The sequence below is a fragment of the Leptonychotes weddellii genome, chromosome 1 (genome assembly GCF_054177405.1).
Source record: "Leptonychotes weddellii isolate Sample4059 chromosome 1, ASM5417740v2, whole genome shotgun sequence".
Lineage (NCBI taxonomy): Eukaryota > Metazoa > Chordata > Mammalia > Carnivora > Phocidae > Leptonychotes > Leptonychotes weddellii.
The window spans coordinates 189,048,420-189,074,996 of NC_138369.1; the positions used below are offsets into that span (position 1 = coordinate 189,048,420).

The following is a 26,577-nucleotide window of genomic DNA, read 5'->3' on the forward strand; positions in this document are numbered from 1 at the left end:
CCTTCCTGTCCACCCTGGAAAGACCAGCTCCCCTCTCTGGGCTCACAGAGCCGGAGTGTAGGGGCCACACTGCCTTCCATGGCTCTGCATCAGCCCACGTCCCTCGCCTCTCCCCGCCCCACTAAATTGCCACTACCCTGCAGGCGGGGGTAGGGGGAAGCGGGGTCTCCCCGCTGCTCTGCGCCCTCCCAAGGACCAAGCAGGGCAGCCCTCACAAAGCATGGCCCTCCTCCTCACCTGGCTTTGTTCCTGGGAGGCATAAGAGGGGCAGAGGCAGGGGAAATTCTCCCCCGGGGAGTTGGCTGGCCTTTCACCGTGTGCCAGCCTCTTGCCCCACAGCCACCCAAGAAAGAGAAAAACGAGGTCCCGAGCCACAGCCACCCCTGTGATCCACTCTCTGCCCAAGAGCCACCTCCCCGCCGACCCCACTCAGTCCCCTCCGGGTGCCGCCTCCCCTGGTCTCGTTTTTCCAGTAGCACGGCTGGTCCAGGCGGGGAGGAGGAAGAAAGTCGCCCGCAGGGAGACCTCATTCTTCTTGGTTGCCACAGAGGGACCGAGGCTTGATGCAACCTCCAGGCCCTGTTCCAAGTGGCAGGTCTGACCCCGAAGCTGTCATATAAAAGCAGGGGGGCCTCCCAGCACCTGGGTTCCCAGTCTCTGGGGCAGCACCACTCACACTTGGAGAAGACCGACACACAACCCCACATGTATTGTTTTAACCGTGCCTACCCTTGTGTGGGGGAGCGATGAGCAGGGAGCACCCCCTGTCCCGCAGCCTGCTTCCTCCTGTCCCCAGGGCATTCTTCTCTCTTCCTCGCCCAGCATCTAACACACTCTTAAAATCGGAGCTTCCCTCTTTTAGTGCCAACATTTTTAATAGAGATGTTAGCACTTTCCATTGGCCAGGGAGACAACTTACTCTTTGTTAGTCTCTTCATCATCATGGCCCACAGCAGCTACCTACCTGGGATGCTCCAGAATGTTCTTTCCCTCCTGCGCTTAGCAGAGTGGCTACCCTGAGCAAGGGGACTGCTCCTACAAGCCTTTCCCTCTTTTTCCATGGCTTCGTCCCTTCAATTAGGTGGGCGGTCTTTCAGGTGTCGCTGGGGTTAGGAACACGGCCCCCACCCCATCCCCTCAGCAGGGATGCTGGCTGGCTTCGTGCCTCCACTTCCTGAGAGAGCTCAGTGGCTGAAGGTAACTCTCTTCCTCATTCTAGACGTCATGTGGGGGCTCCAGTGAGCACTGGCACCTGGGTCTTCTCCCCCACCTCTGATGCATCTAGCAGGTGGTCCCCAGATTGTCTCTCTGCCCCACCTGCTGCGTCTTCAAAGCCACTGGGCAGCATCTCTGCTGTTGGGCTTCTAGCAACACCTTTCTAGAACATGCGCGGCCCTTCTCCTGGGGTGCTGAGAGGGGGCGCTCTGGATCGGGGAGCCTACTATCTGTTTTCCTGAGAAAATGCAAAGAAACACCCTCCACACAGCTCCAAGCCACTCACAGGTGGCTCCAGGTGTTCTGTGGGCTCTCCACAGAGGGTCCCGCGTGGGAGGACACATGTGGCTGTCACTACCCAGCCCCTAGTCCCCCTTTTCCAGTAAGAACATCCTGATTTTCCTTTAGGAAACTACCAACCCCACATTCATGGGTGAGATCAACCAGCCTGACCCAGCTTGGTTGACCAGAACACTCTCCTCCCCTGGCTGCCATGATGGGCTTTAGGGACGGGACAGCCAGGTGCAGAGGCCACCATACTGCAAAACTTCTGAGATACCATGAATTGTAAAACGTACCATTATCTTCAGCACCTCCAAAGGAGAAAATATGCTGCCAATTTCAATTGTAAGATGCCATCAACTCTCTCACAGCTGTTAAAACGTGAGGGTGGTGGGGGAAGGGTGTCTAAGAATCTGTGAATTATGTTTAACTTGGGGTTTAGGAAAGGAAAACCACTGGGAGAAAAAGCTCGTAATACTATTGGAATCCTTGGGCCAAGATTGTTCAAGCTTGGAGATGTCAGGCCATTTTCTGCTCATTAGCAAAGCCAACATCAAGGAAAGGTGACACTGTGAACATCTGGATCCAGCCATTCCTGACACTGGCATTTCATGAGGTAGTGCGCCTAAATCAGTGACCAGCACCATTTCATGGAAGAGATGGCCCATCCGCTGCCTCTCCTCATGTAATGATCGCTATCGATCCCGGCATCTGCCTGGTCTCAGATGTTAGGACACAGACACAGCAGAAGGACTGGTGCTCTCCCCTGAGAGTGTCCAGCGCAGGGCCCATGTGGCAGCATTCTGAACTCCTGACTTCACATGATAATTAATAATGACGGGGGGGCGGGGGTAGGGAGGGAAGGAAGGAAGGAGGGGGAGGGAAGGAAAACTCATCCAGGGTTAAGAGTCTCTGTTTCCAAGAACACGGCCACCAAAATGTGAGCTTAGGGGCAGGGATTCTCTCTCCTCTGAACGTCAGCTTCTACAAACACCTATTCCCTTCTGCTGCAGTGTCAACAGGAGGCCTTAATAACGCTGCCCACCACACCCGCGCTTTTGAAATAAGCAGCTAGAGCTGAGCACCTTGAGATGCCTCCAGCAGAGTCCCTGGAGAACTGGATTGAGGTTCACTGACCTGGATAAAGATGGTGACTCTTAGCTAATCAGAGCTGGGAGTGGGCAGTCAAGTGGTGAACCAGTTGTTTGCTAAGGAAGCCAGGTATCCAACCTCTCTCTGGCTTCAGGTACACATCTGGAAAGCAGATGTGCTGCCAGTAAAGTTGAGATGCACCTGAGCCCAGGGGCCCGCATCTCTCATTTGGCTGGAAGTGTGCAGGGATGGGCATAGGAAGAAAGTGGTACTCAGACTTGGGTCCTCCATGCCCAGCTCTGTGGAGTGTGAGCCATGGCAGATCTGAACCAGAGGCTGGGGTTGAGACCTTTGCTACCACTACTTGCCAGGTCGTCCCCAACCTGCATATCCTGGTCAGTAACAAGAAAATGTTTGGTGCCGTGTCCCCCCCTGGTTCTGACATCATCCCAGGCTACTGTGAGCGGGAGTCTATGAACCTAAATGTCAGTGTATGAGGGTGCTGCTCTGTACCTGCTCCAGCCAGGAATGAACAACTTCTTTTCTAGAACCTACCATCTCCACATCCCAGAGCTGCTGAAGAAAGGCTGGTATGCCTCTCTGATGCTGCTCAGGGGTACGGGCCAGGAGGGACTAGCTGGGGGTGTCCTAAGGGACCCTCAGCCCTAGAGCAACAGCAGAACACATGAAATACAAGACTCACTTTAGTTTCCTCCCAGGAACAAAGGGTCAAAGAGCAGAGGGTCTAAGAGAAAAGTTCATGCAATCCTCAAACTAAAAGATGCTCCTAAATAAAAAAGCATGGGATAGGGATCAGAGGGAAAAGAGGGGAAAATGCCCATTTTCTGAGATGTGAAGAGGGAAAAAACGTAATGTTAAACTATCATTACCTCAAGACAGGAACTGAAATGATGTGGGTACCTCGTGCAAAAAAAAAATTAAAGTTAAGCCGAGTGGCAGAGTCTTAGTAAGAAAAGATTCGTAAGTCTTGATGCTGAGCAGGGAGCCCGATGCGGGGCTCGATCCCAGGACCCCGGGAACATGACCTGAGCCAAAGGCAGATGCTTAATCGACTGAGCCACCCAGGTGCCCCCCGGGTATAAAATGCTTTTTAAAGGAATCTTCATTCTGCAGGGGTGGGGAACTTGGCTGGTGCACTACGGAGCACAAGGCTGAGCGCACCCTGGCTTGCTCAGCCCATGTGAAGGCACATAGGCTGAGGCAGCAGCCAACGAATGTGGCAGGGAGATTTATCACACACGCAGGGGCTGAGCAAAGGTACACTTACATTCAGGACGATAGGGACTAACCTCCTCACCATCAGAGAAAGTGGACACAAATATGGACACGTGGGATGAAACCTCGGGGTGTTGGATTGTAAATGAAGGCACTGATGTGAAACTATGCTTCCTAATATGATAGAGATCTGTATGCATACATATATATGTCGGTTTTATCAATCTTTTCCAGATCTGTCTGCTGAAGCCTAGAGGGAATGACACCCCTGGAACAGTGAGCACATCTAAGCCCCAGATCTTGGTGTCTAAATACCATTCTTCACTAAAAGAAACCACTTTCCTTGGAGACCTGATGGTATCTGGGGCTGGGGTGGAGGAAGGACAAGATCAGTCTGAACGCCCCTTGTGTCAGAAAGCGAGAAGTGCTCAAAGAATGACAGGGATGCATCAAAGGGACATGAGAACCAGCATGAAGGCACTGGAATTGGCCAAATTGGGGATATTTTGAACGTGAAAATAAATGACAATAATGGAGTAAAGCCCACTGATTAAATGGGAACCCCTAACTGCATACTGATACAAATAAATATTAAAAAGGGAGAAGGGAAAGCTATGCTTCATACCTTGTATCACATCGGTGGTATTTGTGCCAAAATACATAAGAAAAGCAAATTGTGAGAATTAAGATAAACCTATATTGAGGACATTCTACAAAATAATTGACTGTACTGCCCCCCAGAAGGCAAAGTTGTAAAAGATAAGACTGAGGAACAGAGGACTAAAGACTCAGGAGTCGGGACAACAAAGTATGGTGGTGTCCTGAACCAGAAAGGGGGAAGAAAGATACGCTGGTTGCTCCCATTGGTTGTTTTTTCTATAAAGAATATTTTTGAGACAGTCAACAAAACTTGAAAGGGATTTGTGGATTAGATGATGGTATTGTATCAATGTTAATTTCCTGATTTTGATGGGTACCCTGTGGTATATAGTAGAAGGTCCTTATTTTTAGGAAATACATATTGAAGTATTTAGGGATGATGGGGCACTCTCTCTGCAACCTACTCAGATGGATGGAAGGACACGTATAGGATGGTTGGATGGATGGATGGTTGGATGGATGGATGGATGGATGGATGGATGGATGGATGGATGGATGCGTGGGCAAGTCAATGGATGGATGGATGGGTAAATGGGCAGGTGAACAGATGGAGGGGCAAGTCAATGGATGGATGGATGGATGGATGGATGGATGGGTAAATGGGAAGGTGAACAGATGGATGGATGGGCAAGTCAATGGATGGATGGATGGATGGGCGGGTGGATGGATGGATGGATGGATGGATGGATGGGTAAATGGGCAGGTGAATGGATGGGTGGATGCGTACGTGGGTGGGTGGATGGGTAAATGGGAAGGTGAACAGATGGATGGATGGATGGATGGATGGGCGGGTGGATGGATGGATGGATGGGTGGATGCATACGTGGGTGGGTGGATGGGTGGGTGGATGGATAAATAGGGGCATGGGTAGGTGAACGGGTGGGTGAGAAAGAAAAGAGAATGATCAAGCTAATGAGGTAAATGTAAATGAACAGGGGACTCTGGGTAACAGATACACCAGAGTTCTATGTGTTCTAACTTTCCTATAACTTGAAACTATTTCAAAATTAAGTTTAACAAAAATAAGAATTGTAAACGCTTAAAAAGACATCAAAACATTGGTGTGAGGAGCTTCCTCTACTAAGGTTAGATCATGTCTCTGCTGGTTCACACATGGGGAAGGGCCTAGCTAAGGAGGCAGGAAGTCTGGAGCCACCCTCCCCCTTCCTTTGTCCCCTCCCATCACAGGTTAATTCAGTGCACCCAGAGTACCCTTCTAGAAGGGCATCTCCAAGCACATGACTGCCTCAAATCTCTGGTTTTCAGAAATCAAATTATTTACGCTCTTTTAGAAGAAGTAGTCTCAACGACACCAAAAAAGTAGAAGACTGCTTCATTTTATTGACATCAGACAGAACGATGTGTCTTCCACACATCCTATATACAACCATAGCTCAACGTCGTGAAAGAGCAAGGCGTATTAAAACATAGCCAGTTCTAAGCAGAGTGGATATTTCCTGTCATAGAAAAGAAGTATCCTGTGCACAGATTCATATTAACATACACGGTACATTAACATCAATCTCTGTATTGTACACCAGGCCACAGGGCACGTCTGAGCACACGGCCGCGTCCCGCAGCGAACCTACTCAAAGAACAGCATTCGGGGGCTGCCACGCGGGACACAGGAGCCAAGGAAGGCATGGGGCTAGAAACCAGTCTTTCGCATCCAAGAGCGCACCGCTGTGTCCTGGAGCCGCCCCCGGGAGTTACGCCCTAAAAGCCAAGGCTCCCACGCAGTGTAGGCGTTTGTCTGCGGCTCAGACAACCCGCGAGGCCCCAAGACGGTAGCAGTCCGTCCAAACCACCACCTCACCAACTTCAGAGCTGGAAGAAAACCACCAAGCAAGGTGGCCCAACTAGCTGGTAACACTGATAGCAGTTCGAAACCAAAATGGCGCTCTAGAGCTCAAAGAACACTGGAGGCGACCAGCAATGCGCAAGAGCAAATTGCACCGTCAGGGTACGTGGCGGCCACCCACAAGGACTGCCAAATTTGGACATAAAAGAGCAGGTCGGATGACTGTTGGCTTGCTTTTAAAAAACCAACCTTATTACTTTACATTCAGTTCTTCACAGACCAGACAACCCAAGGACGTGAACGTTTTTAACAAGTTTAAAGCAACAGCTAATACCATGTTCGTCTATTAAAGATATTCTACAAAACAAGAATTCCACTAAAACTTTCTGAAACAGGCTCTTTTGCCTACCGCTGGGTAGGAAGATAAAAGACACAGCTCCTCCCGCCCCTGCTTCCCCAGACTGCTGCGCTCCAGGTCATCACAGGTGGCTCGGCTCAGGACAGCACGCACTCACTCCTAGCCACGGCTCGAGCAGCCAGGGGCCCACGCGAGGAGCAAGGAGCACAACGAAATGATTCCGACCCATCGTCCGTCTGACGGCGGGCGTGCCGATCGGTGAATGGGTCGACAGCCGAGCGCGTTCTAACCAACTGCCTTCGGAGGGTGACACGCCCGAGCAGACGCCCCACGTGAACCCAGAGTCAGCAGCCACCTGCCTCTCGCTGGTCCGCTCGGTCAATGTTCCGCCAGGCCACAGACAAGGCGAGCGGCACCGGCCGGCACAGCCTCCTTCTGTCCCCACAGTGGAACACAGCAATGGGACAGGAAGCCCACGGGGGCCCCGGTCTCGGGCGCAGCAGGCTAGGTCTTGCTTCGCCGGAGGAGTGTGGCAGCGGGGCCGTGGCCGCCCTGGAACTTGAGGCTCTGCAGGTTGACCAGCGCCCCGTGTTTCAGCAGCGTCTCCACCGTCTTGGCATGCCTGCCCTGGGCGGCCAGGTGCAGTGCGCTGAGCCCCTGCTCGTCAGACAGGTTGAGCACGTCGGCGCTGACCAACTCCTCCACGACCTCCGAGTGCCCGCCAGCAGCGGCCAGGTGCAGCGCCGTCTGGCTGCGGGGCCCCCGGGCCAGCACGTCCGCCTTCTCCTCCACCAGCAGCTTGACGGTGGCCAGGTGCCCGTTCCGGGAAGCCAGGTGCAGGGCGGTGCAGCCCTCCGCCGTCACCGCCTCCTTGCTGGCACCCCGGTGGAGGAGCAGCCTAGCAGTGCTCGTGTGGCCCGTCTCCGCAGCGACGTGCAGGGGCGTCTGCGACAGCAGGTTGCACATGTTGACGTCGGAGCGCAGGTCGATGAGGATGCGGGCCACGCGGTAGTGCCCTCGCTGGGCGGCCAGGTGCAGCGGCGTCCTCCCGTCCAGCGTCTGCGCGTTCACGCTCACCCCGGGCTGCTTGGCCAGCAGCTTGACGATGGGCAGGTGGCCCTGCCAGGCGGCATAGTGCAGCGGAACCCAGGCGTCCTTCCCCTGCAGACTCACGGCGACGCCTCGGCGCAGCAGGATGCGCACGATGCTCTCCTGGCCATGCTGGCAGGCCACGTGCATGGGCGTGCGGCCCTCGCAGTCCACCTCGTGGATGGAGGCGTTCTTCTCCAACAGCAGCCGAGTGCTGCACTCGTCCCCGTTCTGGGCCGCGAAGTGCAGGGCCGTCCACTGGTCCTCGTCCGTGGCGTTGACGCTGATCTTCCGAGCCAGCAAGAGCTCCACGACACCCCGCACCCTCTTCTCCACGGCCACGTGGAGGGGGGTGGAGCCCTTCCCGTTGGTCAGGTTGGGGTTGGCGTTGTTGAGGAGAAGCCACTTGACGCACTCCTCCTGCCCGGCTTCCACGGCCAGGTGCAGCAGGCTGGCGCCCCCGTCCAGCACCAGGTCGACGTCCTGGGGCTGCAGGATCTTCATCAGTCTGCTGGTGTCGCCGTTCACGACGGCATCCACGAGCTTCTTCTTCTGGACGTCTGTCGTGCCGAGATCTGTGGGGAGAGGGATGCGAGGCTCAGGCCGCGGGCCACTCCCAGGGCCTGGCTGGAGCCCCGACGTGGCCCACACCTCCCCTGCGGCCTCTGGGTCGCCATGTGCCTGAAATCACTCAAGAGCCATCTGTGCCGTGTTATTGGGTTTCAGATGTAGCGGGGAGACCTCGGGCAAAGGGAAAGTCATCCTACTGTCCTGTAGGGTCGTCATCAGATCAGGATGAAAACCTCGGCCGTGTGTGCTCAGAAACGGCAGTGATTGCCGATGGTCCTTCATCAAGAAGAGAAACGGGAAAGAGACGCAAAGGCCAGGCAGGCGCCCCCAGTCCCCAGGCCAGGGGCGCCCTTCCCGGGCCACTGGCTGCTCCCCGCCCCGGCCTCCAAATGCAGCCTCTTGTCCCGGAGACATCGTGAAGGTTTCCTAAAACAATCCTCAAAGGACTGAATTCTCCCGTTTCAGAAGGACCGTTATTCATGATGGAAAGGTTAGCCCTACTACAGTGTCTGGGTTCTGATTTGCGTGGAGCAAGAACCCCTCCCTCCGTGAAACTCCCTCCAGGGGACTTGCTTGGGGGTGGGGGGTACAGGATGGAATTCAAGAAAATCCAACCCACCCAGTCCGCCCAGTCTGGGTTCGTGTGTTTACACGGGCTTTGGAGAGGAGCCAGGAACTGATCCTCTGAGAGTATCAGACCCAGAGAGAGTTCTACGACATACTTCTCCCCCAGAGATGGGGAATCTCTTTCCTGTTCAGTCTCATCACCCAGTCAAGCTGTCCAGCTGGGCCCTGCCCAGCGAGATGTCTTTGTAAGACATTTCCTCAACCCAGAATGCCCTCTTTTGCCCCAAATATTCCACTCTAAAAATCCCAGGAGGTTCACACCATGCAGGAAAAGCCCTCCCTTCCAGGAAGAATTCCCTGATCCCCCGGGAAAAACAAACTTCCCCTCCTGCTGGGGTCCACACTCTGTCCACGGCCCTCGGGCACTCGGCCACCCCTATGACACCACCGCCCTGAGCGTGGACATCCGTATTTGCCTTGCAGGGCTGCAGCACTCTGAGCGCAGGACAGGACCGCATCTTACCCTCCCAGGGTGGGAGCGGGGGGAAGGAGGGAGGGCTGCAAGGGAGCTCCAGCAAGCACCAGCCCTGCGCCCAGGGACCAGCATTTGGGCCAGGGGCAGGAAAACCCCCTTCTGAAGGAAAACCCATCAAAATTAACATAAAAATGTAAGATCACCTGAGAAGGACCCCATCCCAACAGAGGGTAGATGACGGGACCAATATGTTAAAACCTCTAGGGACAACTCACCCATTATAATGCATGGCTAAAATAAATGGGGAGCTCACAAATAAGAAAGTAAAGGGGTTTCAGAAAAAGGGGGTACAGGGCTGGCCTCTACGAGAGAGATCTCGAGAGTGTGGGGTTTGACTCACCTGCTGGAATCACTTGACAGAGCCCAGGGTTTTGCAAACCTGAGGTCAGAGGTTGGCACCTGGGGTTGGCACAGGTTAGACCTCCTGCACAGCCGCAGGGGGCATGGCCCGTTCCCCTTACTCTGAAGTGACACCCCACAGAGCCACTCAGCCCGCCACTCAGCCAGCACGTCTCTCTGGATGTGTGCTCAGTGAGCTAGCTATGCGCTGACGCCCCAGACCAATTAGTTCCCGGATACAGAAATGAAGGACTGGGTCCAGAAGCTGGGTGCCCGGTCCTGTTAGCTGCACACGGACTCCTACACACACTGCCTGCCCCCAGCCCCATCATTAAGCACGTCACTTCCCAGGATATGGGGTCCTCGCTTACCGCCCGTTGAAGGCTCCCGCTCAAATGACAAGGACAGTGACCCTCTGGAGGAGAAGGCAGAGTCGACAGAAGACACCCCCGAGAGCCTCTTGCCGCTGCTGGTCGACGGCAGCCTGGATTCAGAGCAGCTGCGGCTGAGCTCCTCCGGGCCGTCGAGGGTCTGAGAGGTGCCGGAGTCCAGCTGGGACAGGAGCTCAGAGAGGCTGTAGTCGCTGTCGAAGGTTGGCGCGGATGCTCGCTTGAGAGGCGTGCACACGGGCTTCTGCAAACCAAGCAAGAGGGGGGGTAGATGAGCCCCACCCAGGACACAGGCTGTGCAGGAGGGCGAGGGGGCACTGGGTCCCCGGGCAGCCACACAGGGTGCTCGGCCCCTCGCGACATGCACAGCAGCAGGGAGCCCAGAGTCCACCGGGCGCAGACACACTGTGAACAAAGACGGACTGGAGAGACACGGGAAGCCCGTCGAGCAGGGTGGGACATGACGGCGCTGGGAGCATGTGAAGCCTGAGCGCTGGGCCGTGTCCACCCCGGCAGGCCAGCATTGGTAAGAAAGGAAGGACACGGGACAGGGGCTGGGGCATGGGGGCAAGTGCAAGGGGCGGGCCCAGCTACCGCGACAACAGGGCCAATCCAATCCGTATGCACCGACAGGGCCTTTTTGAGGGTGTCCCTACCGGGCTTCCAGAAAGGCAGATTTCCAGTGAGGGATTAAGCCCGAGGGCGGCTGTGGACTCGCCCCAATTCAAGCCCACTTGTCCCCAGTCCTCCGTGTCCTTGGGAACTGCAGATCTGCTCTGACCTGGTGGCTCGGTGCAGTCACACCCTCGAACTGGGCGCCTTGCTCTTCCTTATCAGTGGCCAGGTCGCCTCCCCCAGGCACCTTTGCTCACACACATGCCCCTTTATGTTCAGACAGTGGGCACGCCTTGAACGCATACTTATCTCCCGGCCTTGCACGGATGGCCTGGGATACATCACCCAATATCAGATAACACGTCAGGCTTCCCGTTACGAGTCTGCCGCGGCCTGGCCACCCCCGGGGCCTACTGAGCCCTAGCCTTTGGGGTTAGTCATCATACCTCACGGAACTATGTGGTTCTCCTAGAGCAAACCATTTATGAGCAGCAGTTACAAAGTGGCCAGATGTCCAAGTCAGGGGAGCAGAGATAGCCAGATCAGCAGAGCCCAGACCCCCTCCCACGAGGGCCATCGGTTCCCCTGGCTCAAAGAGCATCCGACCACTGGCCCTCCAAAGTCAAGTGTGGGCCCACACTGTCCATTCTGAACCACAGACCGGAGGTGGAGACGGCATGCAGTTGGGCAGGAAAGGCACCCAGGGTTGCCAGGCCGGCCATGCGACCTGCCCTCCTGCTCCTGCATGTGGGACCCCAGGGCTGGCTCCCGAGCACGAGGCCAACTGGCCCGGGACAGGGCTCCGTGTGCCAGATGACCCGAGGGGCCGGTCCGGGCTGGCAGGGGAGCCTGCAGAAAGGAGAGTGGCCCCCGAGAAATGATGTCCAAGAGGTGGCTGTTACCGGGCTCTTGGGCTCCAGGGGCTGCTTCGCGTCCAGATCCTGTGCCGTCTCCTTCACGTCACCATCAGGCTTCTCACACAGGTCCTCGGTTTCACAAGTAATTTCTTTTTGGGGCGACAACAAAACAGGGCACGTCACTCGGACAATGACTTCCACATTCACTACGTAAACATGCGACCTCGGGCGGGGACCGAAGAGGCAGCAGCTGGGGCGCCGCACCCCAGGGGGCTGGCCGGCACCGCGGCTTCCCGGGCCGCTGGCCCAGCGGACGTCACGGGCCACTCCGGGGCCTCCTGTCAGCCACCGCTAGCAGGGTCTGCCCGACTCCAAGGAGGACCCACGGCGTTCTGGTTTCGCCTCCAGCACGTGTGCCCATGGTGGTGGGGTGGCCGGCTCCTGGCAGGTGAGGCCCCTATAATCTCCCCAGTGTGTTTTCAATGTAATGACCAATCCTAACTTCATCAGAACCGCTTTCCTACCACGAGGATACATCCATTCCAGGGGCACAAGACCCCAAGAGAAACGCAAAGGAAGCCTCAAGGGAGTGGTCCCATCAGTCCCCTAAAGATGCACCGCTGTATCTGAACTCGCAGCAGCAAGCACGGGACACTCTGGGCAGCAGGCTGCGACTGTCCCCCGCGTGCCAGCCGCCCCGCCCCAGCCCCAGGCGCCGGCAGGCCCCGGGCCAGTGGGCAGCCTGTCCGTGCACCTGGGTCTGCTCTCCGTCCCACTCCTGCCCATCTACTCTCTCCCGTGTCACCAGCACAGCAGTCAAGCGGCAGGTCCCAGGGGGCCCCGCGCACTCACCCTGGAAGGTGGGCCTCTCGCGTGGGTCCCCGTGCCAGCACCGCTGCATGAGGCGCAGGAGGGTCCCGCAGGCTCGCGGCCGGGCTCGGCACAGGGGCGGCAGCTCTGGGCGGTGGCCCTTGACCACTTTCACCATGATGTGCAGGATGTTCTTCTCATCTGCCAGGGAGAAGCACGCAAGTCAGGGCAGCTCTGCGGGGCTGGAGGCCGTTTCACCTTCTGGAGGAGGGCGGTGTGTCACCAACGCCATCCCCAAACGTCACCCGGGAGACCACGCCACTTCCTTGGCAAAGCACGGAGCACTCTCTAATCCTGGATCTTCCAGGGCGTGTCTGTGCTCCCTTTTCCAGGTTTTAGAAACTCCCTACGATGTACCAAATGGAACCAGGGTGCTGTATCACAGGGCAGATCTTTCTGGGCATCCAACTCAAAGGAAAGCGGGGTTCAAAGAGGAAAACTGATGAGACATGTTCCAAAGTGGCCCGTGCGTGCCAAAGGGAGGCAACACTTATAAATCATGAAGTCACGTGGTCCAGCCTCCAAGTGAACCCAAATCTCCCTGTGATGACGCAGAACTCTTCCCAAACTCGGATTTCTACACCAAGGCGCAGGCCCCGGCGGGGCTGGGGGGCCTGTGCAGGGAGCTGGCCACAGCGACGCTGGCCAGGACGCCCGGCCTCCTCAAAGCGTGCTCAGGTCTGGGGTGCGTAAACGGGGGCCTTTTCCCCTGCAGTTCATAATGTGGGGCCCCACCTGTCCCCCTCTGTGACCTTCATGAGCACGATGGACTCACTACTATCATCATAACCTTGGGCACAGACCAAGGGGCCCAAGGTGACCCTCAGTGAGCCAGACTTTTTTCTCTGCTCAGCCTAAAACCACAATGTCCATCAGGTTGGACCCCGAGCTTCCTGTTCCCAGCGCCCCCCACCCCCCTGCAGTTCCCAGTTCGCCCACAGCACGGGAGCTCTGCCATGGCAGCAGACCCATGTCAGCAGGTGTGGAAGACTGGCCCCAAGTCCCCACCGCCACCTGCCAGGATCCTACTCCGCCGCTCCATGCCGCCTTCCCGTTGAATCTTGTGCAATAGCGGTCTCGGGCAGCTACACCTTATTTCTCTAACACACGCTTCCAAAGCCTAGCAGGCCCTCTGAGTAAAATGAAAGTGAACACCTGGAAGACTTTCTGCTGCCAAACAGATGGAAAAGGTTCAAGAAACACCGTTTGCTCCCGTACCTTGAACTCCCCTACGTCCCAAGCGATAAAACACTCAGGCCTTGACTCTGGACGTTCATGTCATGCGCCTGGCCTTGGGCATCGTGTCTGTCAGACAATCTCAGACCACGGCCTCCACGGAGGTGGAGGAGTCAGGGAGGCAGACAATAGGCACGCACACGCACACTAGGTAGGATGGGACTCCCAGACCTGGGGCCACACACGGACTCTGCTCTGAATTTTCAGATCTTTCTGGTCAAACTGCAAAACAGCATGAGTGACCCACGTATGCCCGTAGAGGAAAACGATGAGGGTAAAAAGTCCTTGGTTTCTATAACACGTCAAGGTATTAGCACTTTGAGGACAGACATCGGAACAGCGGTCGCCTGAAGGGGGACGAGACGTCGCAGCCCTCGAGGGGGGCACTGGGGACACATCGGTGCCAAACCCACCCAGCCATCCTGGAGACTGGCTGCCCAGCAGGGTGAATGTGCCTCATACCACAAAACCTCACACTTAAAGGCAGATAAGATGGTATATTTTATATGTATCTTATCATATTTAAATTAAAAAAGAAAGACTTGGCTGGAAGTATCCACAGCTGGCAAATCCAGACAGAAAGCAGCTAGGCAGTCATCAGGGGCTGGGGGGCGGCGGGGCGGGGGGGGATGGGGAGGGGCTGCTGCATGGGCAGGGGGTTTCCTTCGGGGGGGGGTGGGAATGTTCTGGGAGTACACAGTGGGGGTGACTATACACCAGCAAATGCACTTGATGCCCCCGAATTAGACACTTCAAATGGTTAAAAGGGTAAGTTTTATGTCACGTACATTACATCACACACACACACACACACAAGAATCACCAGGCACCTAAAAAAAGAAACGCACTGAACAGACCCCTTCAGACAGCAGCCTTTTCTTGTCCGTGAATTATGCTGCAGGACGGCTCGTCTCCGGACAGAGAGGCCTGCCGTGCGGGCCGTGGCTCTGTGAGGACGTGCTGGGCGGGATGGAGCAGCAACCCCACAGCCCCCCCAGGAGGGTCCCGCCGGCTTCACGGCCCAGAGCAAGCCCCCCATCCCTGCAGGAAGGCGACTGCAGGCACAGCTCAGAGACGGGACCACGTGCGGCACACCGCACTGTCCCAGGACAGATGGACACACTGCCCCCAAGGACAAGGCCACTCACCTGCAAACGGTCTCTTCTGTGTGAGCACACCCCAGATCACAATGGCAAAGCTGGAAGGAAAATCAGCCAGGTCAGTAGCTGTGAGCCAGAGGCCCACCCACACGGCAGCAGGCTGGAGGGAAACCACTCCGGAGTCTTCAGAAGCACGGGAGTGGGAGAGGGAGGGAGAGAGGACACCAAGATGTTTTCCACGGGCTTGGTACACAGGCGCTCTCCCCGCGGAGCTGCGTGGCAGCTCAGATGCCACCCAACAGACACGACCCTGCCACGCAGCCTCGTGCCAGCTCAAACCGCGCGGGGCGGGGGGCGCAAAGGGAAAGGAACGCCGCTCTGCGGCTGGACCGTCGGCTCATGGGCAGAAGGGCCTGTGTCTGCTTAATTCCCCCCAAGTTCCAGCAGGCACAGGGCGCAAGACGCTGACGCCGGCTCTGGGCGGTGCGAGGAGCTTGCTCGCTGAGGTGTCACACAAGGCTGGGCAGAGAACACAAGAGTCGGGCCGGCTGACCTTCCGGGGGCCCTTTCTTGGTTGGTAGAAATTATACATACACTTTCACTCTCTCTCTCTCTCTCTCTATCTATATAGTGTATAAAATTACTCTGAATATACCCTCCCAAAAAAGCACAGTCTAATACATTTTTAAAAAACAAAACAAAACCAGGAGCCCAAACACCGCACCAGCACGCTGCACTGAGCTGAGAGTGGCTATTGATAGAGATGCCAAGAATTCTCCATGGAAAAGTAACTGAAGGCTGCAAGTTCAAAAGCTGAAACTCTCAACTCCAAAACAAACACAGAACCTTATTCTCCCCAAATTCTACAAGCTGGGACTGCCCCCACCCCCCGCCGCCCGGTACCACTGACAGTGGATGGACAGCTTAGAGCCCACAGCACACGCACAAGGCTGACTGTCCAACCGGCTGCCGGCACTCCGGGCGTGGGCGATGTCACAAAGGCGAAGCTTCGTGCTCTGGGGCTCAGGGTCACCGTCACCATGCGTAAGCCAAGAGCCACAATGAGGGGCTTAGGTGCACCCTCCCTCCCTCCCTCTTTTCTCCTCCAACAGGTCTGGGTAAGACCTTTGCAACTGGAAAAAGGACGGCTCCAGTGACGTGGGGATTATTCTCGAGTACCTAAATCCCACGGACGCTAGTTTGTGGACGGCCCCCGGCGAGTCTGCACTCCTCTGTCAAAGGTAAGTGACATTAGGAGCATAAGCTGCTGGGCCAGAGGGGCCCGGCTTAGGCATCCAAATCCACGCACATGGAGACACAGAGCACTGAGAGTGGCAGACGAGCTATAAAAACCCCACTTTATGGAAACCCCGGAGCTTTCACAGTGCAGGAGCCACCGGTCTGGTTCCGTAACTGTCTCTAACTGGCACCAACCCGGCCGGCAGGGGACGGCGGTCTCGCACACCTGGGGCAGCCTGGACCTACCAGATAAAAACCCCGAACCCTTTCATTTGGACTGGACCTTGTATCTCACCACACCGAGCAGCCCCTAGGAAAGCTGGCACTTGGGGCACGAAGAATCAAGGTGCAGAGCCCCGGCTGGGCCGCACGCACACCTGTCACACACCTGTACACATCGTGCTTGGTGTCGAAGAGCCGGCTCTTCTCCCGGATGCGCTCCGGAGGGAGGTAGGCGATGGTGCCGAACAGGCCATCCATGCTGAGGTCATGGGAGTGGGACAGCCCGTTGCACTTGGCCAGCCCAAAATCGGAAATCTGCAACACAGCAATGAGACAGGGCTCAGCAAGCTTTGCTGGGGCCGCGCAGGGGGAGGCACCGAGGGCTGCCGTCTGGGGGCTTTATCAACCCCTCCCCTCTGCAGTGTCGCATGGCCCCGTCCCAGCGAGGCCGTGCAGGTGCGTTCAGGAACCCGCACCGGAGGGCCAGCCTTGTGCTCCTCCGGGGAAGACAGGAAGGCAGAGCCGGCTTCGGAAGAACCGAGTCCCGGCCAGGGGCAGCCTGACGGGCAGGGGAAAGATTACGCTTTAAGGAAGGAATTCACTGGGAGACAGAACTCAAGAAGATTACAATCTTAACGCCTGCCACTGGGGACAGCCCGAATCGGCCTACAGGAGAAAAGCAATCCTTCGAGTTTTCAGGTTTTCAGATGACATGTGACAAGCAAGGCCCGCTGCTGAGGCCACTGGTTAGGCCGCAGCCCCGCTGGGGAGGTGGGCAGGTGGCAGCATGCTCTTTAAAGGGAAATATGCCTTCAGATGCCCCTTAAAGCAAACAAAACACACACCATGCAACCTCGAGGGGGCATGCCTCCACCTGGAATGGCGTGTCATCAACGGACACCTGCTGGCTCCTTCACCCAACACAAGGCATCCACATAAAAGGCGTGACGTGACGCACATCTCCTCCTTGTGAGGGGCCCACCCACCTGAAGGAGCCCCGGACCCCAGCTATAGAGGCCCCCCCACACCTCTGTCTCCTCCTCTCCTTTGGGCCAAGGCGTCCGGAAAGCTCAGGAAGCTCAGGGGACCCCACAGTGAGGGGGGCGTCACCATCTCCCCACAGCTCCCCCCTCTTGTGTAAATCAGGAACCTTGGACGGCAGCTGAAGCGCTGTGCGTGGGCTTAGGTCACCCTCACTGGCACAAAGGGACTCGGGACCCACATGGAAAACTGCCCCTTTAAAGTCTCTTCCAAGGCTTATGAATTATTGTGAAGCCTTCTAATGAACTCCAGGGCCCCTCCTCAAACGCATGGATGGAGGGATAGGGAATGGGGCTGAGTCGGGCCTGACTTCTGGGCTCGCCGTGCCCTCGAGGGGAGCCCGCAGCCTGGAGTCAGCACCGCTGAACACAGGGAGAATTTACGCCCGGTCCCCCGGTCCTGCAAGGGCTCCCTGACCACACCTGTGGAGAGTGGATGGGACAGAACGGGGGCAGGACGGGGCCTGGCTCTCCATGTGCAGCCTGGCGGTTCCTGGGCCCCTAGCTGCTCGCTGCCTGCCGTGTGGGCCTTCAAGAAACTCCCCGCCCACCGCCTTGCCCGGCAGATCCACAAAGCAGCTCAGGGCCGAAAGAGCCGGGCATTGTGCCTCTCCAAGTGGACGAGTGCCAACGTTCCAGTTCAAACTCTCAGCCGCTTCAACCTTTTAAATTCGTAAGTGGAGACCGACTGGGTTATAGGGGCCTCACCCCGTGCCACCCCCCTCCGCCCCCGGCCGGCTCAAGGCCTTTCGAGTTGTTTGCAGGTACAGCCAGCCACCTCAAAACGTCCTTGGTGTAAGAAAATAAGCATAAAATCCATGTAAAAGCTATGGCATCAAAATGCAAATCAGAAATCCGAATTCTCTGGTGGCCGCTGACCTCCGCGCCCCACCCCCTCCCCACCGGGTTTCTCCTCTGGCCCTTCCCCGCCTGTCCTGCCCAGGGCCTGACTGTCTGCCCTGATCCTCGACACCGGGGCCCAGGCCATCCCAGCGTCTATCGTGTATACAGCAAACGCCCCATAATTTGCGAACACATTTTCACATTCAGTGTCCGCCTCAGTACTGCTCAGTGCTCACAGGTGCCCCCAGGACATGGGCCCTTCACCTTCTGGGCCCAGCCGGACGAGACCAAGGAAGGGGCTGGTCAGGGCTGTGCTGGCTTAGAGAGAAAGGCCTGTCGGACCACAGGGGAACAGGACCCTCGGGGTCCCTCTGGATATGGTCTGGTCTGGGCAAACTGGACCTGAAGGAGCCTGAGATTTTAAACTAAACCATTTCAGGGGGCACTTGGCTGGCTGAGTGGGTGCAGCATGTGACTCTTGATCTCGGTCATGAGTTCAAGCCCCACGTTGGATGTGGAGCCTATTTAAAAAAAAAAACAAAACAATAAACTAAGCTATTTCGTTTTCAACTTGAAATGGGCTTGCTCCCTTGGTATTTCACTTAGTTAATACTAACATCAAGTATTAATTTAATATTAAGTCTCTTTAATGCATTTTGCAAGGTAGGTAGTTGGTTGAGCTCCAATCATCCTTGCTGGCTGGGTACAGAAAGGCAGTCTTGAGGGGCCCAAAGGGGAGGGGGGAGGCTGACAACTTATGATCTCATTTCAAGATCCCAGATTCAAGTCTCATTGCTCCAGATAATCGCAGACTGCAAACTGCCCCGAAATCCGGGGGCCGATCGATCAATACAGAGCTTCCAGTCAACATGGCAGCTCAAACACTGCCCTCCGCGCCATATTTCTCAGAGTCAGGAAATGTGTGATGGAAACATGTCATCTGTCTGTTGGCGGCTGAGCGGTGGTCACAGAAGAGCAGGCCCCCCTCCCTGGGGGCCTTTCAGGGCGCTGGGGAAGCCCCAGGGTCACTGCGCGTCCCACCAGCGGAGACGGGGCCTGGCTTCCACCCGCTCCCGCCTGGCTTCTGCTCCGCCCATCGCCCCAGGCTCCTTGGGACCCACTGGCACTGGGTTCTTCCAGAAACTTCACCCGTTTACTAAAATGGCCATCAGCGCCAGGCTGCCAAGCCAGCGTGTACACAGGAGAGGGAGAAAAAAGTGTTCAAACGGAGGAAGCTCAGAGCCAAAGCAGGATGACCTACCAGGAAAGCAAGCCCCCAGCGTGTCACGCAGGGAACAGCAAGTATCAGGTGTCTACTGCGGACCCAGCACTGGAGGCCTCCCTGGACGAAGGTCAGCATCCCCGGGGAGCAAACAATGACCATCTGGCCACCAACCCCAATGGTACCAAGAGCACTGCCCTCAGCAAGCACGTCCGCAGGCCAGGCACTGAGCTGTCAGCACTTCGTCCCCTCTGACCCTCACAACACAGACGGTGACCCCACCTACCAGGTGACAGCGCTGCACACCTGGTGTGGCCTCCCGGGAGACCCCCACTTCCGCCCTTCAGCACCCCCTCCCCTAATCTAACTTAGCCTCCTGCTTTCCCTCCCGCTAAGAAGCCTACAATTTTCCATGACCTTTCTGCCTGTGCCCCCACCTCCTGCCAGCAGTAAAGCCTGATCCTCTCTGAAGACCCAGCACCCCGGCCCCCTGGCACCCCCACCCCCAGCTGGAGTTCTGCGAATAACCCCTCCCCCCACCCCGCAGGCAGCCTGCGGGGCACCTGCGGCCCCATGCCTGTTCCACCCTCGTGTGACACCCGGGGGCCGCACGCTCGGTCTGTGCGCATCTCCCGCACGGCACGGAACCCACTGTCCCCGCAGATGGGTGACCGATGGCCGGGCCACCCTGGCCTCTGGTGTGACCCCCCGCGCCGCAGCTTTAGCAGGAAGCAGGCCACCACCCAGGGCACCTTGTCGGGGGCGGGACCTCTGGCACACCACACGGTCTGCCACTGCTCCTTAGTCCTGTGTGTGTCCAAGCCCGAGCTCAGAAGCTGCACGCCTCCCTGGGTGCCCAGGGGACCGCACACTCCTTGAAACAACCCTGTAATGTCAGCAGGGGCAGAAGGTCCACACGGGAAGCCAGCATGCCAGCCAGAAGGAAACGGGGCTCCAGCAAAGCCTGGGAGCCCCCGTGGCACCCATTCACACCAGACCATCTGTTAGCAGGAGAGCATTTCCATCTGCCCGCTACAATCTGATCTCTGGGCGACATCCATTCAAGGGACAGTTCGCAGTGGAAAGCGGTCTCCCCGTCGGCCTCGGGTTGGCCGGGCCTGCGGCAAAGTTGGGGCCCGGGGAGCTGCCTGCAGGTGCCTGCCACCTGGTCCCACCCCTCCTTCCGGACAGAGTCCGGGGGCAGGGCCGGACTGAACTCCAGTCCCTCCTGGCCCTCGGGCCAGCAAAGGAGGGGGCCCTGAAAGTGCCGTGTGACCAGCCAGGAAGAGCTAAGTGTCTGAACAGGTGAGTCCCTTCCCTGACCGGTTCCCACAGGGAAGAGGAAGGGATTCAGGCCACTGCTCTGGGATTCTTCTCATTCACTCTCGGGCCAGGTGCAGGGAAAGCGCGGCAGCAGGTGCATCCCATAGGCCAGCACACGGCCCCGGGCCTCCGGAGCGGGCATGCATCACCACAAGGAGAAAACCCATGACACGTGTCCCGCCCTGGTGTCCACCACAGGACCCGGGACACAAAGGCACTCCAAAGGAGAGACATGTTCAAAGAAATACAAACCTGACAACGTTATTAACTGTGATTCCAGGTGGCTGGTACCTGGTTTTTAGCTCTGTTAACCCTCATGCTTTTCTGTGGTTTATAAACTTATCCAAAAAGAAGAACAAAACCAGACCTCAGAGGCCTCGCATGATGAGGACAGAATGAGCCCCCTTCGGAGCCTCTTTCCGTGGAGCCTCCATTTTGGAACACTCGCATCTCCCCCACCACCATCCCTGAGACCACCGAAAGGGATGCAGCCGTCACCACAGAGCCCGCGGTCCCATGGAGACAGTCCACCCACAGCCCACCCACAGTCTGACTCCTAACCGGATTTCAATAGACATCCAGTAAGACCCGAATCTGCAACCCCGTAAGCTCTTTTTTCCAGAGTGCCCAGAATTTAGACTCCTGCTCCAGGATCTAGCAAGTGCATAAGGATCCATTTCCCAGCTACACATTCTGTGGGGCTTACGGTGACCACGACAAGACTGGGAGTCACTGGAGTCCTTATGCTGACAGAGGCCTTTGCTTCAAGTGCCTTCCCCCAAGCACCATGCCCTCTCCACCCTGTATCGCCCCGGCCGCCTGGGCCCCGCACACGGTGCCAGGCGAGTCCTACCTTGACGTGGTAGTGGGCGTCCAGCAAGATGTTTGCGGGCTTGAGGTCCAGGTGGAGGAGAGGCGGGGCCATGCAGTGCAGGAAGTTCATGCCCACGGCCGTCTCGTGGATGATGCGGAAGCGCAGATCCCACGGCAGTGGCTCGGAGGCCAGCAGCTTCTCCAGCGAGCCCGTCTCCATGTACTCCATGACCAGGCCCACAGGCTCCTGGCATATGCCGTATACGGGCAGGATGTAGCGGAACTTGGCCATCTCCATCTTCTTGGCTTCTTCCAGAAGCTCCCCGCGCTCCCTGAAAAAGTTGGAAGACGTGAGACGTGCGTGGTCCTCACCCAGCCACTGACACATAGCACCACGGCCCAGAGGCCACCAGCTCCATGGGTGGAGAAAATGACCCACATGCACGTCGCATGATCCCATTCGGGCCCTCCCGAGGTCATCAGTCCTACAGCTATCCAGACGCTTCTGTGCTCTGTGGATGATTGTGCATGAGGAGGAGGAAATGCTAATTCTCATTGGAAAACCCAGGAGCAGCACTGAGCCACTGTGCGCTGGGGTCACCGAGCGAGGCGGCTGATGCTGGCAATCCCTTCTCCTGGGACGAGGGAAGAGAGGCTCCCGTGAGACAAAGCATCGTCCGAAGACCCCTAGTCACCTCCTTTGTGAAGCCAACACTCCATCTGGCCCAGTGTCCCTGAATCCAGCCCCACACTTATGTCAGAGGCATGTCAGCCGGGGAAGCCAACTTTTTCTAAAACTGTTGTTTTAGTTGTAGTAAAATACACATAACAGGGTTTTTATTTTAACCATGCGTAAGTGTACAATTCGAAGGCATCAAGTAAACTCACAGGGCTGTGCCCCATCCCACGCTCTACGCCCACACCTTGTTCATCGGCCCAACAAGAACTCTGGGTCCATTCAGCAGGAGCCCCGTCCTCCCGGCCCCGCTCACCCCAGGCTACCTCCTGCCTGTACGAACTTGTCTACGCATCTCACAGAAGTGCAGTACACAGTGTCTCGCCTTCTTCCACTCAGCATCTCAGCATGATGTGCTCATGGTTCAGCCGTGTTGTAGCATGTGTCCAAACCTCATTTCTTCTCGTGGCTGAATAATATTCCGTCGTAGGACCACGTCACACTTTATGTACCCAGTCATCAGACGAATGAAGCTGTATGTCTGGACACGCTGGTGTACAAATACCTGTTCGCGTCCCTGTTTTCAACCCTTTGGGCAGGACGGCTGGGTCATGGGGCAGTTCTATGTCCAATCTTTTCAGAGACCCCCAAGCACTGTGCACAGCCTGCCCTTGGTTCTGACGGGAAGACAGTCTCACCCGTTCACGCCACACGGCTGTGCCTATTTTCCTGCTCGAGATGGAGACCAGCTGCTGTGGCATGGAGTCGATGGGCTGCAGAGCTCCAAACATTTGCTCCCGAGCCCTCCACAGAGTGTGCCAGCCCCCGGTCTAAGGTCTCGTCTGGTGAGGCCAGGGACTCACAGGTTGGAGTCCCCGTATCCTGGTCTGTGTTAGCGTTATGGGGCAAAAGTCCCAGAGTGCATGCAGGTAAAAGGGCTGAATCACAGGAGGACGGGGCTTGATCATGTGCCATCTAGATCAGTGGTTGTCAAAACGGGACAAGGTCGAACGCACCCAGAAAGCTGGCTGAGATGAAGACGCCCAGGCCCTGCTCCCATTTGGCCACCGGGTGCTGCAGGAGGATCTCAGCCCCTCGGCCCACACATCCAACCACTGCGGTCGGGGGTCTCATGTGAGCATCTGCCAAGAAGCTGTACATGGGTGCCTTGGGGAGAGGATCCCTGAGTATTGATCAGTGATGCTCACGAACGGACAGCTTTGCCCCCAGGGACACTGAGCAAAGTCTGGGACATTTTGGGCGTCACAGCTCAGGCCTGCCACTGGCATCCCGTGGGTAGAGGCCAGAGATGCTGCTCGACATCCCACAATGCATAAGAGAGCTCCCAAGGCAAAGAATTATCCAGCCCTAATGAGAACAGTGCCAAGTCTGAGAACCCCCAGTATAGACCAAGCTAAGCGCATCTCGGCCAAATTTAAAATAAACCACTATAGTCTGGAATTTCCTGCGTAAGTACTCCCAGCCTTTATTTTAATTTTACTCTGTTTCTATGGTCAACTAATATTTAATAAGGGAGCCACAAACACCCAATAAGGACAAGATAATCTTCTTGACACAGGGTGCTCAGAAAACTGGAAAAACACATGCAGAATAATGATGTTGTACCCCTATTTCACACCACTCACAAAAATTAACTCAACATGGATCAAAATCCTAAAAATAAGGGCGCCTGGGTGGCTCAGTTGGTTAAGCGACTGCCTTCGGCTCAGGTCATGGTCCTGGAGTCCCGGGATCGAGTCCCGCATCGGGCTCCCTGCTCGGCAGGGAGTCTGCTTCTCCCTCTGACCCTCCTCCCTCTCATTCTCTCTCTCTCAAATAAATAAATAAAACCTTTAAAAAAAAAAAAAATCCTAAAAATAAGACCTGCCACAATAAAATTAGAAGAAAACATTGGAAGAAGCTCATTAATATCTGTCCTGGCAATGATCTTTTGGACATGATACCAAAACACAAGCAAAAGCAAAAATCAGCAAAATGGGACTACATCCAACTCAAAAGCTTCTGCTTTTGAAACAAGGAACAAAATGGGAGAAAAATTTTGCAAACCACATATATGGATAAGAGGTTAATATCCGAAATAGATAACAAATAAACACAACTTGGGGCGCCTGGGTGGCTCAGTCGTTAAGCGTCTGCCTTCGGCTCAGGTCATGATCCCAGGGTCCTGGGATCGAGCCCCGCGTCGGGCTCCCTGCTCAGCGGGGAGCCTGCTTCTCCCTCTCCTACTCTGCCTGCTTGTGTTCCCTCTCTCACTGTCTCTCTCTGTCAAATAAATAAATAAAATCTTTAAAAAAAAAAAAAACAAAACAAATAAACACAACTTAATTAAAGAAAAAAATCTGATTTAAAAATGGGCAGAAGAGGGGCGCCTGGGTGGCTCAGTTGGTTAAGCAACTGCCTTCGGCTCAGGCCATGATCCTGGAGTCCCAGGATTGAGTCCCACATCGGGCTCCCTGCTTCTCCCTCTGACCCTCCTTTCTCTCATGCTCTCTGTCTCTCATTCTCTCTCTCTCAAATAAATAAAATCTTAAAAAAATAAAAAATAAAAATGGGCAGAAGAACTAAACAGACATCTGTCCAAAGAGGACATCATAATGACCAACAGGCCCATGAAAGGATACTGAATATCGCTAACCATCAGGGAAATGAAAATCAAAACCACAATGAGCTATCACCTCACACCTGTCAGAACTGCTAGCATCAAGAACGCAAGTGAAACAGGTGCTGGTGAGGATGTGGAGGAAAGGGAAATCCTGAAACACTCTTGGTGGGAATGTAAATGCATTCAACCACTGTGGAAAACAAAATGAATGTTCGTCAAAACAGTTCAAGTAGAACTGTCATACAGTGCAGCGATTCTGCATCTGGGAGGATACCCAAAGGCAATGAAAACAAGATTTCCACAAGAGATCTGCACACCCACGTTTATCACAGCATTATTCACAATAGCCAAGATATGGAAACAACCCAAATGCCCATCAACGGATAAATGGATAAAAAAAGGTGTGGTTCACACACAATGGACAATTACTCAGCCATGAGAAAGGAGGATATCCTGGCATTTGCAACAACAGAGATGGACCTTGAGCACCTTATGTTCAGTGAAGTAAGCCAGATGGAGAAAGTACTATGTGATATCACTTATATGTGGAATCTGAAAAAGAATAAAATGGTGGTGACCAGGAGAAAGGGTAGGGGGATAAGATTGATGGCGTTTAAGGGTACAAACCTGTCACGAGTGCGAAAATAGCCACATACAGTTGAATAAACATAGTTTATTCCACACAGTAAGTATGTAACATGACAAATATCGTTCCAAGGGCAACCATATTGCATTATATAAAGGTATCAACATTACACAGGATTCACCTTAAATTTACACAATGTCAAATTTATCCAATAAAAAAAAGCTAATCTGTTTTTCCTGGAGAATAGGTCCCAGGTGCATGCTGGGGAACATGCTTTCTAATAAACTCCTAAAGGAAAGGTCCAGAACCACACGCAGATGCACCCTACTGCAGTTGGGAACTGAGCAGGTCCAGCATCTGCACACTGCCTTGCATGCCGCAGGCTGGGGTGGCCTCAGGGACTCCCCAGAATGCAGGTTCCAGCACAAGCAGCCCAGAACCCGCCGCAGGGGATCTTCCAGAGCCTGGATGCACCGGCTCCTGCCCACCCTCCCCACACCTGCACCTGCTCTCATGTGCTAGCCTGAGGGAGAGTCCAACACTGTACCAACCAAATGAGTCCATTTCTGACCGACCTCCTCTCTGAGACTACATGCTGCCAGGCATCCCATACACCTAGAAAACATTTCCCAGGGAGGAGTGCCGGCTGGCAAGGAGGAGCCCCGGGTTACCCTGTTCGTCAAAGACAGTAGCACCCAAGCTCTGCCTGAGAGAGAGAGAGAACGGGGCAGACACAACACAGGGCATGTTTTGGAGAATCAGTGAGACTGGACGACTGATGGGTGTGGAGGAGAGAGTTAGCAAGGACGCCCTGGATCTCTCCCGGGAGTCAGTGGGTGGCTTCTCATCTATGCTCGGGGGAGCACCCCGGAGAAAGTGGAGAATTTGGTTTCGAACACACTCAAGGAGCAAAGAATCCCAGTGGCCTTAGGAACCAGTGAAACACGTATCAGGAATGAAGATGCCATTACTATAAAACAAAACTGAGTTCAGCATGGCTTGCTTTCTTAGCACTCTGGCTAAACGGCCAATCAGTGGAAAGCCAAATGCCCACAAAAGTGCAATGCTGCGTGGGGAGGAGGGGGGGGTCCCTGCGCGGGGCTGCAGAGCCGCTCCCTCCCTCCGGTGGAAACTCTAAAGCCACAGGTTCTGGCGCCCGGGGGGGGGGGGGGGGGGGGG

The 26,577-nt window shown here is 55.7% G+C and overlaps 1 protein-coding gene across 1 annotated transcript in view; it reads right to left on the reverse strand.

Annotated features, from left to right (window-relative positions):
- Positions 1-5,806: 5,806 nt before the first annotated feature.
- The window catches only part of RIPK4 (receptor interacting serine/threonine kinase 4), a 26,708-nt gene continuing 5,937 nt past the window's right edge, over positions 5,807-26,577 (reverse strand). The window contains exons 2-8 of the mRNA XM_081800256.1: positions 21,554-21,845; positions 16,439-16,587; positions 14,860-14,909; positions 12,458-12,616; positions 11,651-11,754; positions 10,116-10,377; positions 5,807-8,308 (exon numbers count right to left, since the gene is read on the reverse strand). Coding sequence (XP_081656382.1) covers positions 7,149-8,308; positions 10,116-10,377; positions 11,651-11,754; positions 12,458-12,616; positions 14,860-14,909; positions 16,439-16,587; positions 21,554-21,845 — 2,176 coding nt within the window. The 3' untranslated portion in view covers positions 5,807-7,148. The remainder of the gene's footprint in view (positions 8,309-10,115; positions 10,378-11,650; positions 11,755-12,457; positions 12,617-14,859; positions 14,910-16,438; positions 16,588-21,553; positions 21,846-26,577) is intronic.